Source organism: Narcine bancroftii, chromosome 7, assembly GCF_036971445.1.
Source record: "Narcine bancroftii isolate sNarBan1 chromosome 7, sNarBan1.hap1, whole genome shotgun sequence".
NCBI lineage: Eukaryota > Metazoa > Chordata > Chondrichthyes > Torpediniformes > Narcinidae > Narcine > Narcine bancroftii.
In genome coordinates this window covers 48,378,120-48,393,597 of record NC_091475.1, presented here as the reverse complement: position 1 = coordinate 48,393,597, position 15,478 = coordinate 48,378,120, and the positions used below count along the sequence as shown (strand labels likewise).

The 15,478-nt window shown below is 45.9% G+C and overlaps 2 protein-coding genes across 2 annotated transcripts in view; one reads left to right on the top strand and one right to left on the bottom strand.

The window, feature by feature from the left end:
• The window catches only part of gtpbp8 (GTP binding protein 8), a 50,396-nt gene extending 40,448 nt beyond the window's left edge, over positions 1 to 9,948 (bottom strand). Inside the window, exon 1 of the mRNA XM_069889998.1 lies at positions 9,890 to 9,948. The gene's annotated coding sequence lies outside the window, so the exon portion shown is untranslated. The remainder of the gene's footprint in view (positions 1 to 9,889) is intronic.
• On the top strand, positions 7,524 to 11,337 carry LOC138738875 (kelch-like protein 34). Its single transcript, XM_069889996.1, has one exon. The coding sequence runs from the start codon at positions 7,557 to 7,559 to the stop codon at positions 9,417 to 9,419; it is 1,863 nt and encodes a 620-aa protein (XP_069746097.1). The 5' UTR covers positions 7,524 to 7,556; the 3' UTR covers positions 9,420 to 11,337.
• The last annotated feature ends 4,141 nt before the right edge of the window (positions 11,338 to 15,478 follow it).

Below are 15,478 nucleotides of genomic sequence, written 5' to 3'. Positions count from 1 at the left end.
ATTGCACAAGTAGAATTCAATGAACAGTTTTCTCTGGTCCTCAGTGTAAAACACGCAGACACACAACCAGACATAACACACATACAAACAAACAATACAAATGCAGGACAAGCATTCAGTTATACAAATGAGTCTTGGATAGTTAATGTGAGCAGTTCCTTTGGTCGTTCAACATTCTCACTGTCTGTGGGAAGAAGCTGTTCCTCAACCTGGTGGTGCTGCCTCTGACACTCCTGTATCCCTTTCCCAATGAGAGCAGCTGAAAGATGCTGTGTGTAGGGTGGAAGGGGTCCTCCATGATTTTGCACATCCTCTTCAGGCAAAGATCTCAGTAGATCACGTCGATGGATTAGGGGGAGATCCTGAGATCCTCTCTGCCACTCTTATGGATGAACCTCCAATTCATCTCACTGCAGCAACCTACCACACTGCAACATTTTCAAAAGAGCTCCTGTAGAATGGTGGTCAATAGCCTTTCCCGCTTCTGTCTTCTCAGGAAGTGCAGTCATGGTTGCACCTTCGCGACAAATGAGATGTTCTGTGTCTCCAATAGGTCACTAGTTAAGTGAACTCCATGGAAACGTGGTGCTCTCCACTCTCTCCATTACAGAGTTGTTGATGTGGTCATTCACAAGAAAAAATAAGCTAAAGGTACGGAAGCAGGCCATTCAGCCCACTGAGTCTTCCCCACAACTCCACCATGAGCGAAACCATTTTCACAACTAGTCCCAAATTCTGCCCTTTTGCCCATATCGCTTGATTAAATAGATATCTATCAATCTCTTCCTTAAACTCCCCCAATGATCTAGCCTCCACAGCTGTATGTGGCATAGAATTCCACATCCCTCTGGCTAAAGAAATTTCTCCTCGTCTCTGTTTTAAATGGGTACCTTCTAATTCTAAGACTGTGCCTTAATGTCCTGGATTCACCCACCAAGGGAAACATCTGATTCAGATCTACTCTATCTAATCCTTTAAGCATTTGAAATGTTTCTATGAGATCCCCTCACATTTGTCTATACTTCAATGAATACAGTCCGAAAGATGTTCCTCATATGTTAGGCCTTGCATTCCTGGTAAATCTTCTCTGCACTCTTTAAAAAATCACTACATCTCTTCTAAGAAAAGGGGCACACAACTGCACACTGTACTCCAAATGAGGTCTCATCAGTGCCGCATAGAGCCTCATCAACACCTCTTTACTGTCAATCCAACCTGGTGGTATCTTGCATGAGGACACCCAAGTCCTGTTGCACTTCTGAATTTTAAATTTTCTCCTCATCAAAATAATAATCTGCCTGTTTATTTCCTCTTCTAAAATGTACAACCGTACATTTCTCAACATTTCTTTGCCCACTGTCCTAAGCTGTCCAGGTATCTCTTCAACCTTTCTGTTTCTTCCTACTTCACCACCTAACTTGGTGTCATCTGCAAACTTAGGCACAAACCATTCAATCCATAATCTAAATCATCAATATACATTGTAAAAAATAAGCAGCCCCAACATCGACCCCTGCGGAACGCCACTAGTAACCAGCAACCAACCAGAACTGGACCCTTTAATCCCATCCTTTGCTTTCTGCCCATCACCCAATGCTGCACCCAATCTAATATCTTTCCTGTATTTCCATGGGCTCTCATTAAGCAGCCTCTTATGCAGGACCTTATTGAACACCTTTTGAAAATTCAAATATACAACATCCACAGCCTTTCCCTTGTCCATCCTACTTGAGATTTCCTCAAAACCCAAATAGGTTGGTCAGCCACCATCTTCCCTCATGAAACCATGCTGGCTTGGACCTATCATTCCTGGTCCTCCTGAAATCGACAATCAACTCCTTCATTTTGTCCATGTTGAGATTCAGGTTGTTATCTTCGCGTCATTTCACGAGATTTTCCACCTCTTCTCTACAGTGCATCTCATTGTTGTTGCCAATAAAACCAATTACTGTTGTGTCATCTACAAACTTGATGTCAATGTTGGAGCTGGATCTGGTGATACAGTCATGGCTCAGTAGCATGAACAGGAACAGGATGAGCACACAAATCTGAGGTGCACCAGTTCTCAGCGAAATGTGGCTCGATGTTCCGCTCTGACCCAGACAGACTGTGGGTTTTCTGTTAGGAAGTCCAAAATTCAGTTGCAGAGAGAGGTGTTGAGTCCCTGTGGGGATTGCTTCTCCACCAGCCTCTGGGGAACAATCATATTAAACACCAAGCAGAAGTCAATGAACTGAAGCTTGGTATGTGAGACATCATTCTCCAGGTGGGTCAGGATGAAGAGAAGGGACAAGGCTATAGCATCAGCTGTGGAAAGGTTTCTTCAACAGCTCTCAGAGGTGCGCCTTAATGCGTTTCATCACCAGGCTCTTGAAGCATTTCATAATGCTGGAGGTCAGTGCCACAGTAGTCATTGAGGCCTGTCATTGTCACTTTCTTGGATACTGGGATGATGGCTGTTTACTTGAACCCAGTGGGAATGGTAGACTGCTGCAGTGAGGTGTTGAAGATGTTTGTGATGACTTCTGTCATTTGGTTTGTACAGTCTTTCAGTACCCGACCAGGTCTGTTGTCAGGTCTCACCACCATTTTGTGATTCACCTTGGATAGGATTCTCATCACCTCAGCTGCAACTATGCAGGGGGCCTATTCATCAGGGAGAGTGAGCTTTCTTCAGTGTCATCAAGTTCTCATCAAACCATGCACAGATGTTCAGTCTGTCTGGAAGGGAAGTATTATTGTCTTTAACTTGCACTATAGTCTTGATCCATTGCCACACAGCTGTCTGTACTCCTGCTTTGCCTTCTGCATTGCACGTGAGAGTTCAGCCCTGGCTGATCTTAGTGCCACCTTATCCCTATCCCTGAAGTCAGCATCTCGAGTTCTTATTAGTGTTGGACTTCTGCGTCCAACTGTGGTTTCTGGTTAGCTCTGGTTGTGAAGCATTTGATCTGTAACATCTTCAATGCATTTGCTAATGTGGCCAGTCACTGAGCTCGTGTACTCCTCCATGTTTAATGGTGCCTGCCTCCATGAAACAGCTCCAGTCCGTGGTCTCAAAGCAGTCTTGCAGCACTGCTGTGACACCCCCAACCTTAGGCAATTTCCTGATCTCCCTGCCAACTGACCTAGTTTACTTTGACAGTGGTTTATATGTCAGGGTTAGGACAGATATGTGATCTGAGTAGCCAAGGTGGAGGAGCAGCTTTAAAACAGATCTTATTTAAAATACTGGAGCTTTTTCCCATGGTAGACATGTCAGGGTCAACAGTCTTTGCAGAAGCTTTGGAGAGTGCCCAAGAGACTTCACTAATAGATTGTTGTTTACAAAATGGCAACAGATGAAAGAGCTTGTCAGATCCACAGATTATCTGTAGTGGAACTTGCTGTTCTAAGAGGGTCATGTTGTTTTGCAAGCAGAGAGAGTCAATCAGGCGTTCTCTCAGAGAGAGAGAGAGAGAGAGAGAGAGAGATCAGTTCTATAGTGTTACAGCCAGCAGCAGCAGCTGAGACTGGATCAGGACAAGCTGGCAAGCTTGTGGAAAACCCCATTTGGAAGACAAGTTACGAGTCCTTAGTTCAGCCTGGTCAAAGTCTTTGTGGTTCATGCAAGAGGAGAGAACTGGATGTCTAATGTTTCATTTGGAATAAGAGAAACAAAAAGGAACTCAGTAGTGACCTGAAAGAAAGGGGTTATCATCTGGAGAACCCTGAGGGGGCAAGTTTTCTCAGCAAGACACTGAAGTGGCTGATGGAAGTAAATCAGTTATGGGTGTCCTGGAACAACAAATCTCTCTCTGAAAACTGACAAGAACCTTCCTGAGCAGTAACCGTTTATCTTTCAAGCACCAAAGCCTGGTGAACTTCATAAATGTTAAATTTTGTGCACAGTATAAGAATTGCCTGGAACCAGTCAACTTGGAGGAATGAGAAGTGAGATTGGACTGTGATCCAAAGAACTTTTCTGAACTTACACACCCACTGTATACACGTGTGCTTAGAATTAGAAGGGGTTAAGTTAGGATTGTTAAAGCAATAGGGATAAGTTAAAGTGCAATCCTGTTTTCATGTTTAAAGATAATTAGAAGCAATTTTCGTTTAAGTAACCATTTGTCTTGGTGAATTTCTGTTGCTGCTGGGTTTTGGGGTCCTCTGGGCTTGTAACAAAGGCAAAAAAAAATCAAGACCCAATGAGGAAATGCAGGCTCGGGAAGAGAGCGGATGACCAACCTGACATACCAATAAAAGAAAATTTCTGGAGAAATCTGAACAATTGATGACTATAATTTGCTCTTGGTTTACCGCCAGGGTGGCTATTCCAAAAGGATTACATCGTCATAGGTTACCATATATAGCATGTTTAAATATATATATATATATATATATATATATATATTTTAAAAGATTTAAACAGTATTGCAAAAACAAATGCAAACACACTGTATATATGGTAACCTATGACTACCTCCACCTTTTGGAATGGCCACCCTATTTAACGTATGTTGTATGTTCTTACACTGAGCTCTATTTTGGGGTTCATCATATAGATGGTGAGACTTTCAGCACAAAATGCAGGGCTGCAACTATTTCAGATTTTAAAAAGACATCTAGCATCCAGTTGTGATGTACTTTGGCTTTTTATTGAATGTACTGTTTTTTTTTTCTGTATGGGCCTTTAACTTGATCTTTCTTATTTTGGTTTCCTACTGAGATACACCATGGACTCGTGCACCCATCAACAAACCACCCACTTACACTTTTAAAATCCTCCCTCAAATATTCCCCACGAGATTCCACCACTCATACACACTGGGGGCAATTTACAATTCACCTACATGTCTCTGTGGAAAGAAGGCGGATCACCTGTTAAAGGGGTCAAGGATGAGACCAATCTCAGGCGCTGTGAGCCATCGGCTCACCTGGCTCGCCGGTGTGCCGCCCATGGATTTATAGTTTTATCTTTGGAGTCTGATACATTTATACTGATCAAACAAGATCCAATACAGCACAATGGAGGCTGGCTACCGTCCACCCCAGAATATTCCTGGGCACTCGTCCAGTGCTTTTATTTTTATCATTGTCCACTTATCTCGTGGAATGTTGGTCCAGTCGAAAGGAAAACTAGTAGCTGCAAAGTATGAACCGATATGTTTACCCGGATATCCACGGAAATGGCCAAACGCTGAGCCGAATGTTGCCTTTCTTAAAACCAGCAAAATCAGCTTTCACAACAGTGATTTTTAATGGACTAGTAATAAAGTTCAAAATGAAAAAAGAAAGCCTGGTTCACCATTAATGGATAATTAGGAAATGCTTCTTACCTTGCTCTCATTGTTCAAACTTTCTTTATTAACCATCGCCGTCGTTATTTGAAACAGGTGCAGTTTTGGACAATATTCCACTTTCTCACACGTTGATATCACTTGTGTGAACAGTGGGTCCATAAGAATAAAACAAACATGTTTTCATTCTACACCTACCCCCAAGTTTAACATTTTACCATTTTATTTTAAGCAGTCAGAAACGAAGAGGGCAAAATTGTTGACATTTCATGTTACAGTTGCTACAACTTGTCGTTGTCGAGGGCTACAGGTGCAGAATCAGCTACAGGTGGAGAATTAGCCACAGGTGGAGAATCAGCCGCAGGTGCAGCATCAGCCGCAGGTGCAGCATCAGCCGCAGGTGCAGCATCAGCCGCAGGTGCAGCATCAGCCGCAGGTGCAGCATCAGCCGCAGGTGCAGAATCTGGTGTGGGCGCAGAATCAGTAGCAGCTGCAGCTGTAGAATCAGCCACAGGTGCAGCATCAGCCGCAGCTGCAGAATCAGCTACAGGTGCAGAATCAGCCGTAGCTGCAGAATCAGCTACAGGTGGTGCATCAGCTACAGGTGGAGAATCAGCTACAGGTGGAGCATCAGCCGCAGGTGGAGCATCAGCCGCAGGTGCAGAATCCGGTGCGGGCGCAGACCCTTGATGTGCTCGCCCACAACTGTTATGCGCATTGGGCCAATAATCATCACAATTACGTTATGTGTGTATTTGCTGGGTTTGTTTTGAGCGTTCGGGTGAGGAAGATCTGAAGCAGCGCGATTTGGAGGTGCCACAGACATGCATTGGCGAGAGGACATTTTTCTCCGGAGACCAACTCGTCTGGCGGTGTATTTATAGAAGCGGCGAGAGGAACCAGGGAGGGGACAGATCGGAAAAGACGGGGCGTGTCGATATTTAACAGAGGGGCATCGGTGCGGGGACCTGCTGGAAGCGGGTCTCCAGCCGGAATGTGGACAGCAAATCATGTTCGAGCCAGAGATCTTCCTGCGGATTATTGGTCGAAAGTTCTATCTACTTTCCTCTCCTGAGACACTTCCCGACCCGTCGAGAATTTCTAGCATCTTCTGTCTATATTTGCAGAAGGATTCATCAGCGGCGAAAAAAAATCTCGCGCGTCCTTTCATACAGAACCGCCAGGCGGGCATTATCAGCGTGGGAGAGGATTTGTTTAGGGACCCCGTCAGTATTGCGAGGGCAGGATGGGACCCATTCACGCCTTCGCGTCGGTTGCAAAGCCCGTGTGCCAACGAACACGCCTGCACCTCCTCTTTAATTCCGGATGGCAGTAGATGCAGGCCACTCGGCCCCACACGGTGTTCACGAACTACCCCTCACCTTACTCCAGGAACAAGTGGCCGTCGGAGAGTGGGCGAACTCCATCCCGGCCGCAGACGTTATGAACTTGGCACTGCCTGGTTTCTATTCGCGCCTTGGCGAATCATTTAACGAGAGGTCACCGGCCTGTCAACTGGATTCGGAGCTGGTGCCGGTGAATCCAGGGAAGGAGCCGGGACATCCTGCGAACATTAACTCATGCCAGGTCACAGTAACAATCTGGGACCGCTGGACTTGATTCACGGGACCTCCAAACTGGAAGCTAAATGTGTTCCATTTCCAGGCGGTCGCTCAATGTTTGACCAAGGACAAGAAATCGACGAGCAAGAGTAGCATCCGCGCCAATGAAACGAAGCACTTTCAACCGGAAAGTCCACAATACTTTCTGTCATCCCTTTTCGCCGGGCTCCTCCGTGTTTAAGATGAGCAGAGCACATCGCCGGCTGCTTCCAGCGCGGTCTTATGATGAAGACGCATTCAATATTGAACAAACCCGCCCCCACACCATCTCTGAAGTCCACCTTCAGCTGAAAGAGTGAGAACCGATACGCCAGCCCAGCTCCTGTGTGGATGTCAGCGACCGAGACCGAATCCCAGCTGTGTTCGTAACGTCTCAGCTCGCAACCAGCGGCTCTGAGGATTGTCTTCCAGGCGGTTCATCGATTTGCAACGAGGGGCAAGTTTGAGAGGTCGTGGATTAATTTGGCAATCTGTATCATTTCAAAAAAAGTTCAGAACCTCGGCCAGGCGTCTAAAACCTTAACGACCCTGAAGTTTCTTTGGTTGGAGGGGAGAGGGAACGAAGGACAGAGGAGAGGGAAGGTGAAGGAGAGAGGGGAGGGAACGAGGAGAAGGCAGGGACGGGAGTGGATCGCGCGAAACGAGGAGGGGCATGAGCTACTTCCTGGCGCTGTCCAGCACTCACGGCGAGATGGTGGTGTCCCGCTACCGCGCCCTGAGGGACGAGAAGCTGCTGTGCGACGTGGTGCTGGTGGCCGAGGGCACCGAGTTCCGCGCCCACCGCTCGCTGCTGGCCTGCGCCAGCGACTACTTCAGGTGTCTGTTCCAGGCGCACACGCGGGAGGCGAGCGCGGCCGAGGTACAGCTGCAGCTGGTGTCGGCCGGCGGCTTGGCCCGGGTCCTGGACTTCATCTACACGTCGTGCCTGGTGCTGTGCCCCGACAGCCTAGAGCAGACGCTGGAGGCGGCCAGCTACCTGCAGGTGCCCGAAGCCCTGCGCCTCTGCTCCGTCTATCTGGCCAGCAGCCTGAGCCCCGCCGGCTGCTGCCACTCGGCCAACCTGGCGGCCGGCTTCGCGCTGCCCGAGGCGCGGCGCCGCGCCGACCTCTACATCGCTTCGAACCTGTGGCGCCTGCTGGAGTTGGGGGCCGAGCACAGCGGCCTGGCCGACCTGAACCCCGACTCGCTGCTGGCCGTGCTCGACTCCGAGCGGCTGCCTGGCGTGCCGGAGTCCGCGCTGCTGAAGCTCGCCCTCGACTGGCTGGACGGCGGACCCGAGCGCCGCAGCCTCGCCGACCCCGTGCTGAGTCGCGTTCGCTACGGCCTCGTCCCCTGCGCCGAGCTGCAGCGGCTCCTACTGCAGGAGGGGCAGGGCGCTCCCGGCGCCCGCCGCCTCATCACCCAGGCCGTGCGCTACCACCACGCCGAGGCCCGGCAACCGGTCCGCCAGAGCCGGCAGAGCACGCTGAGGAGCGGCGTGCGGCAGCTGGTGGCCGCCGGCGGCCTGTTGCTCGTGGACGGCGCCGCCAGCCGGCCCTCTGGCGGGCTTTCGGCGCTCGATCCCCGCACGGGCAGCTGGAGGCCGCTGGCCGACGGCCCGAGGGTGCAGAGCCACTGCGTGTGCGTGCTCGGCGACTTCCTCTTCGTGCTCGGGGGCGAATTGCTGGAGGCGGCCGCGGATCCGACGCGTTGCGTAGATCAGGAGCCGCCCGGGGCCCCGGCTCCGCCAGGGCGTCCGGCCCCGGCCGGGGAGCCGGATAACGGCGGGCCGAAGCCGATGCCCAGCCGCCGCGTGTTCCGGTACGACCCCCGCTCCGACACCTGGAGCCGAGCGGCCAACATGCGGAAACGGCGGGCGCAGTTCGCCTGCTGCGTGCTGGGCGAGCGCATCTTCGCGCTGGGAGGCCGCTGCGGCGCCGGCCAGGCCTCGCTCTCGGCCGTCGAGCTCCTCGACTTCGGCGGCAGCGGGCGCTGGCTGGAAGCGGTCCAGCTGCCGCACCCCCTGTACGGCCACGCCTGCGCCGTGCACGCCGGCACCCTCTACGTGTCCGGCGGGCGGCCCGCCGGCCAGGCCGAGGCCTGTCAGGAGATGTACAGCCTGGCGCCGCAGGCGGGGGCCGGCTGGCAGCGCTGCCCGCCCATGACCCTCGCCCGCTTCGGCCATCAGATGGCCGTGGTGGGCGAGCGCATCTACTCGTTCGTCGGCACGTACGAGCCCTTCTGCGACATCGAGTGCTACGAGCCGCGGCGGGCCCAGTGGCAACGCCTCCGGCCGCTGCTCTTCGACCGCTCCTGCTACGGGCTGGCCGTGCTGGACGGCGCCGTCTACCTGATGGGCGGCAAGAAGTGGCAGCAAGGCCGCGAGGTGCCGGCCCAGAGCGCCGTGGTCTACGACCCGGCCTCGGACAGCTGGAGCCAGGTGTGCCGGTTGCCTGTGGCCCTGTACGGCGCTCAGTGCGGGGCCCTGCTCCTGCCCGAGCTGCCCGAGGCCCAGGGCAAGCCGGGGCTGCAGTAGTGGGCGGTGGGGTGCCATCTGTTTCTGAGCACGGTGCTCCCGGCCAGTCAGCCCGATCAATAAATATGCGGACGGACACTAGGTCTCTCCTCCCCTTGAGGAGCATTCAGGTGGATAAAGCACAGCCCAAACGGAGCGGGTACCCCTGGCCCGGCATGAACCTCGGCCCCAGACGTGCTCGGTGGTGGAGACATTCGCTCCCCGCCGCGCTTCGGCCAAAGCTGAATGAGTGAACAACCTGATAGTGGAGTTTTTTAAATTCTCCCTTCCAGTCGGGTATTATGCTGAGTGAATGGTGTTTACAATAGCAAAACGTCATCTAAACAAACTCAACACCGAATGGAGTACAATTTCTCTCACACACACGCACAAATCTTCCCCACATGCCAATCAAGTCCCATTCTGCTCATTAACGTGGTATGGTGCAGTTTGTTGAAGGTCGCATGTCTGGTATAGGATGTCTATTTTACCTGTTAAGTTACTCAGAAGTTAGAAAACTTCATCCAGCCCTGCACCTTGATACTGGATGGCTTACCCTGGACGAGATAATGGAACTGGTTTAACGATGGGAAGAGTGACGTTATGATGGAATCATTTTCTTGAAGAGATGGAACATTAAAGAAATGTTATGCAAACAAAAGCACAAAGGGATTTGATTGGGTCGGTTAAGATAAATCGTTCCCACTATGGCCAGAAATTTTGGAACAATTGGCATTGAAATGAGATGATCATGTCAATGTAAACAGAAAAATGAAATATTTCGGGGGTTGACGGGCAATGAAGAGGGAGGTTGCACGATACAATTGCTACTTGCAAAAGTACATACGGCATAGACTTTAATGGCTTTGGGTATGACCTGAGAATTGCTTTTGCGATCAATTTGCGGCTTTGGGATATCTAATTTTAGGGTAATTTATTTGAAGGTGGGTAGAGATGACTGTAAACTGGATCTCAGTGATTGCAGGTGCTTTTTCTGCAAGGCTGTTATCTTTTAATGGAACAATCTTCACGTTTTCTTATGACTAATATACTTTGGGAATGCACTTTGGACGTCAAACACTTTAACATATCGGGATTGACTTGATTCCCGAGTTATAATGTTAATAACAAGCATAATATAAGCTAAGTACAGAATAAGCTAATGAAAAGGCACATATTCAAGTCATTACAAAACTTCTTTCAGAAGCTGGAATTTTAGCCTTGAGAAATTGAAGGAACATTGGTATTACATATGTACTGTTTTATTCCTTTTGCTGTTCCTCAGTTATGTGTATTGTCAGTTTAAAGATATCAATTGGATTGTATTTTGTTTCATCGGTTTTTTTTGCACATATCTTTACACAGAAAGACAAATTTCACCTGAGTTACCCTCAAAATTATCCAGGGAAACCCAACAACCAACTGCCCGGAACAATGTTGGCTCGATATACTGAAATATTATCAGTGGAGAGACAACCAAGTCTCTGCCAAGTGCCACACGCTTGTAATATTCAATGGCAATCTAATGAAATTAAATTTGCACATTAATGCAGAATCTATAACTTGCTTGAAACATCAGTTGATATGCACAGTTGCCATACGTTTTCATATGATGTTAAAACAGAAAATTAGATCATTGAATGTTCAACCGTTAGAAAAACAGCAAAATGTTTAATGTTTGAAAATGTTTTAAAAATGTATGTTTTGGAACTGAACTATTTTCAGAATAAAAATGATTAAAACTTTACTGTTAGGAGAGGAATATCCCAAAACTGTATAAAGTTAATAAATTACAACTGAGTTGTAGTTACTGTTGTCTTAGAACATGCAGGAAACAATGCACATCAAGCTTTAACAAACTGATCAGTTAATCTGTACTTTTGATTAAATTGAGGAATCAATGTTTTCCACTGGACATTGAGTGAAACACTTTGCTCTTTACTATCTACCTGAGCTGACTGTGGGGGGGGGGGGGGTTGCAGGCAAAAAGAGCTAAAGCTTTTGTTCGTTTTTCAAGACTAATGTTGGTATTGGATAAGGAATGCACGGCCCAACAAGGTCACTTTTATTATGTTTAATGAGGCATGGACACGAGTGTTTATGACTTGGAGCTTGCCATTCTTGTGAAGCAAAATACTAAGTACTTGGTTCACAGTTAGTGGCTGACTGCATACTTGTGAAGAAGTGGCAGAATGCAGTGAGGATTTTACTTCAAATGTTGCTGGTCACATGATGGCAGTGCAGACAGAATGCTTGGGAAAGGGCCCTAAAACTGATGTCATTCCTCACTTTGAAAAATGCAACAGGTCTAATAACTTTTTTTAGGAGGCTCATCTGGGCATTTGAAAAATACCTGCCCTAATTAATTTGACGTTTTTATTGCTCATGGGCCACATTTTATAAATTGGGCACAACACCCAATTTCAACTCCAGCAACCTCTGTGATCCAAAATATTAGTCTGGATTATGTGATTAGATGTCACTTGAACTTTAAATTCAGAGGTGAGCATGTAAACATTAAGATGACATTTGAGATTGTCTAATGTGGAAAAAATCTTCATACTGTGCATAACCTTCCATGTTATCAACTGACTGAACTCTCAGTGTCATTCTACTCTTTTTCGAGCAAAGCAACAAAGCTTACCTTCCTCCACCTTGCAAGCCTCTTATTAAAATAATATAAACATTAGTGGAATCATTACTAGTGAAACATTAGTGTTTGTTTTTCTGCCTCAGCAAATGTGGATAAATTCTGTTGGAATATATTTGCAAATATTTCTTCTAAATCTTTTAATTATTTTTAACATATTTTCACACTCACCTGATTTATTTGCATTGTTTTGGGCAAAATAATGAATTCTCAAACATTTCACTGATGAGTAGTCTAGTAGAGAAGAGCTGGCCATTTCTCTTGTGTGTCATGTTTTGAATTTCAAGGTGCATCTCTGCTGTAAAAACTTGGAAGAGGGGCTCATAAACACTTTGATACCAGGTTAGATTCAAATGGTTAAGCTCCTTTATTAAGCGAAGAAATAACAATGAAAGCAAATTTAATTTGTTGAACTTAATTTCACTTACCTCCAGAAAAAAAAAAACACCAAATACTTTGTTCATGTTCATTTTCTTTCTGCACCATTCTGGGGCAGAATAAAGTAAGCAAGGCATTTTTTTTGGGGACACATATAAAACAATGTCTCAATGGTGAACAGAACTGCAGTAAAATATTACAGTGGTTAGTTGACCAGAAACTTAGTAGAAAGTCAATTTAATATGACTGCTATCAGATTGACAAAAGGAAAAAAATGAATTTATCAAATAACCAATGAGAATTGAATAGATAGATTAGGCTAGAAATTCTGTGATCTGGTTAAACCTAAAAAAAAATGAGGATTTTATGAACAGATTAGAAGATGCCTTAGTAAAATCAGCATTTTATTTGTTTAACAGTATTCTGTATGGTCCACTTTGGGAGAGAATATTTAACCTTATTTTATGTGTTGGTCTCATCAGAACTTAAAAATATATTCAGAAAAATGTGAATGGTTAATAATCACAATTTTTGAGCATGTAATGTTTCATTGTGAAGCTTCCTTTTAACTATCCTTTTGACTATCAATGGTCCATTTTTTTGGTTAATGTTAAAACATGAGGATAAATACAGAAGGAGGCCATTCTGCTCTTTTCACCACCAACCAGTAGAAAAATCACAGCACAATATTTCTAAAATATCAATTTGAATTTGAAATGGGGGTAGGGGTGGGGGATTTTTACTGCATTTGATTTGGACAAATGATTTCTGACAGATTTGAAATGGAAAAACAATAAATCATTTGGGGAACTTCAGCCCAAGGTAAGGTTGAAATGGAAGAGGCAAAGATTATTGAATTTTCCACTCCCATTTCCCATGGTGAGTATTTAATGCAGCAAAGATTTTTCTGGCATTTGGGTTTGAGCTGTGCAGAATTTAACAATTGGTATGGAGACAGCACAGTATGACAAAAGGCATGCAAGAGAGGTAGGGGAACTTCTAGATTCCTTTGTACTACCACTTTTCCTTGCCACCAATGTTTATTTTCTTTTTCCTATTCAATTTGGGCAAAACTGCCCATAATTGAAATTCCTTATTAATTTTTCTAAAGGTTTTAAGACATTTTGCATTCAGTGGCCAGGTCTTCAGAATGTAATTGGACAGTGTGCATGGAAATGAACCTGCCCACAGAAGGACTGTGAATCATATACTTTATGACTGGCAAGGTTAGCCTGGCAATTCAGTCATTCGGGACTGGAGTTCACAACAGTATAAAAAGCTAATTGTTGGTCACTATGCTAAAGGATTATCATGTGCCTTGTTTGGACCATTATCTACAGTACTGGCTTAGACAGCAGATTTGAGTCACATTGTCAGAGATGTATCCAGGAAAATTTCATATTACTTTATACTGTGCTTGCCATAATCATCATCAACTTCCTTTGTGTTTGTTTATTGAAGTAACTTTTCTTTCAAAATATATATTTGTTTACACTTTCTCCAATTGTTCAAATTTGCTAACATTTAATTTTTAATTATGCACTGTAGCAGAGCCTCATGACCCTTGGGGAATTGGATTTTGAGGAAAAGAACATTTTTGGTAATTTAAAATTACATTGAGATAAAGCATCAGTTACTGAAAATATGAGAGATGAATATATTTATAACTGAAATAATTCAATCCACTTTGTAAAAATTAGGTAAAGGAAAAAGGTGATATAAAACCCCTTCAGGATTCTGAACATATCAAATTTTAGGTGCTTTTTTTTGCAACTGAAATATAGCTCAAACTATATAACCAACAGTTTTAACAGAGTGAAATAGCCTTGTGGAACACTTTAAAAATATCACACACCAGTGGTTTATCTTTGTTTATCTACTGCAAAATTTTTATTTTGTGAATTTAGATGCAATTTAGAAAAAAAACTATTCTAAAGAAAACGTGCTATGAATCTTAAAGTCCTCAAAATTATCCATGGAGAGGTTTTAATTTGTAACTTGAGTTTTATTTTAAGGACTTAGTTGAAATCTGTTTAGATGCTTTCACAATTTTATTTGTTCATTTTACAAGATTGACCCCGATTCTCACTGTTCACCCCATCATTCTCTACAATTTCTACAACCTTTGAAGTGTTTCCACCAATGCTGGACACATTTTCTCCTTCCTCCCCTTTCAGGATTTTGCAGGAATTGCCCCTTTGTGACTCCCTGAGGCTCTTCTGTTGCCATCTCTCACTCTTTCTTATCTGGTACTTTACCTTGTAACCACAGCTGATGCAGCACTTATCCTTCCATCATCACCCAGGCACCCAAAGAATCTTTTCCGGTGCAGACTTGGGAAGAGTGGGGAGTGAAGACACACCCCACCCCTGCAGGGTCCCACCGCCCAGTATTACTGCTAACAGCTTCATTGCAGGCTTTAAACAGTCTGTTAAAGGAGCCGATAGTGTTTTATTTAAAATTTTATGACTGTGGGGTCAGGCTCTAAGATGGAGGTGCCTGTGTTCAACAGAGGCCTTGTGGCGTTGCAGATTCTGGGGGCAGCAGTGGACTGCTGTGGGGCACCAGTAATGGGGAGAACACTCCTTTTGAGAAGGAGAAGGAGAAGCAGACAATGCTAAGGAAGATGACCACACTGTGTCAGACCAGCGAGGGGCTTTGCACTGAAGGATACATGCAGGTAGTGAGCTGCTGGCGACTTGTGGACAAGGAACCCATGTAGGCTGTGATTTGCTGGCGACTTAAGGTCAAAGGACTCACACCAGGCTGTTTGCTGCTGGAGAATGGCTGTATTTGCTAATGAATTAATGTTACCTGTTCACCTCTTCTTTATTCCTCTTTAAATTTGAATTTTAAAAGTACTGCCCAAGAATCCAGTAAATCCGGACTGATTCAATCCCCAAGCAGTCCAGATTTCTGGAATTTTTTTTCCACAGTTAACCAAGTGTTGGAAATACTCTGCAGGGCAGAGAGACAGGTTGAACGAAAGATTAAACCTCTCACTTTCGACACTGCTTGAGTCATTGAGAATTTCCAGAATTTACTGATTTTG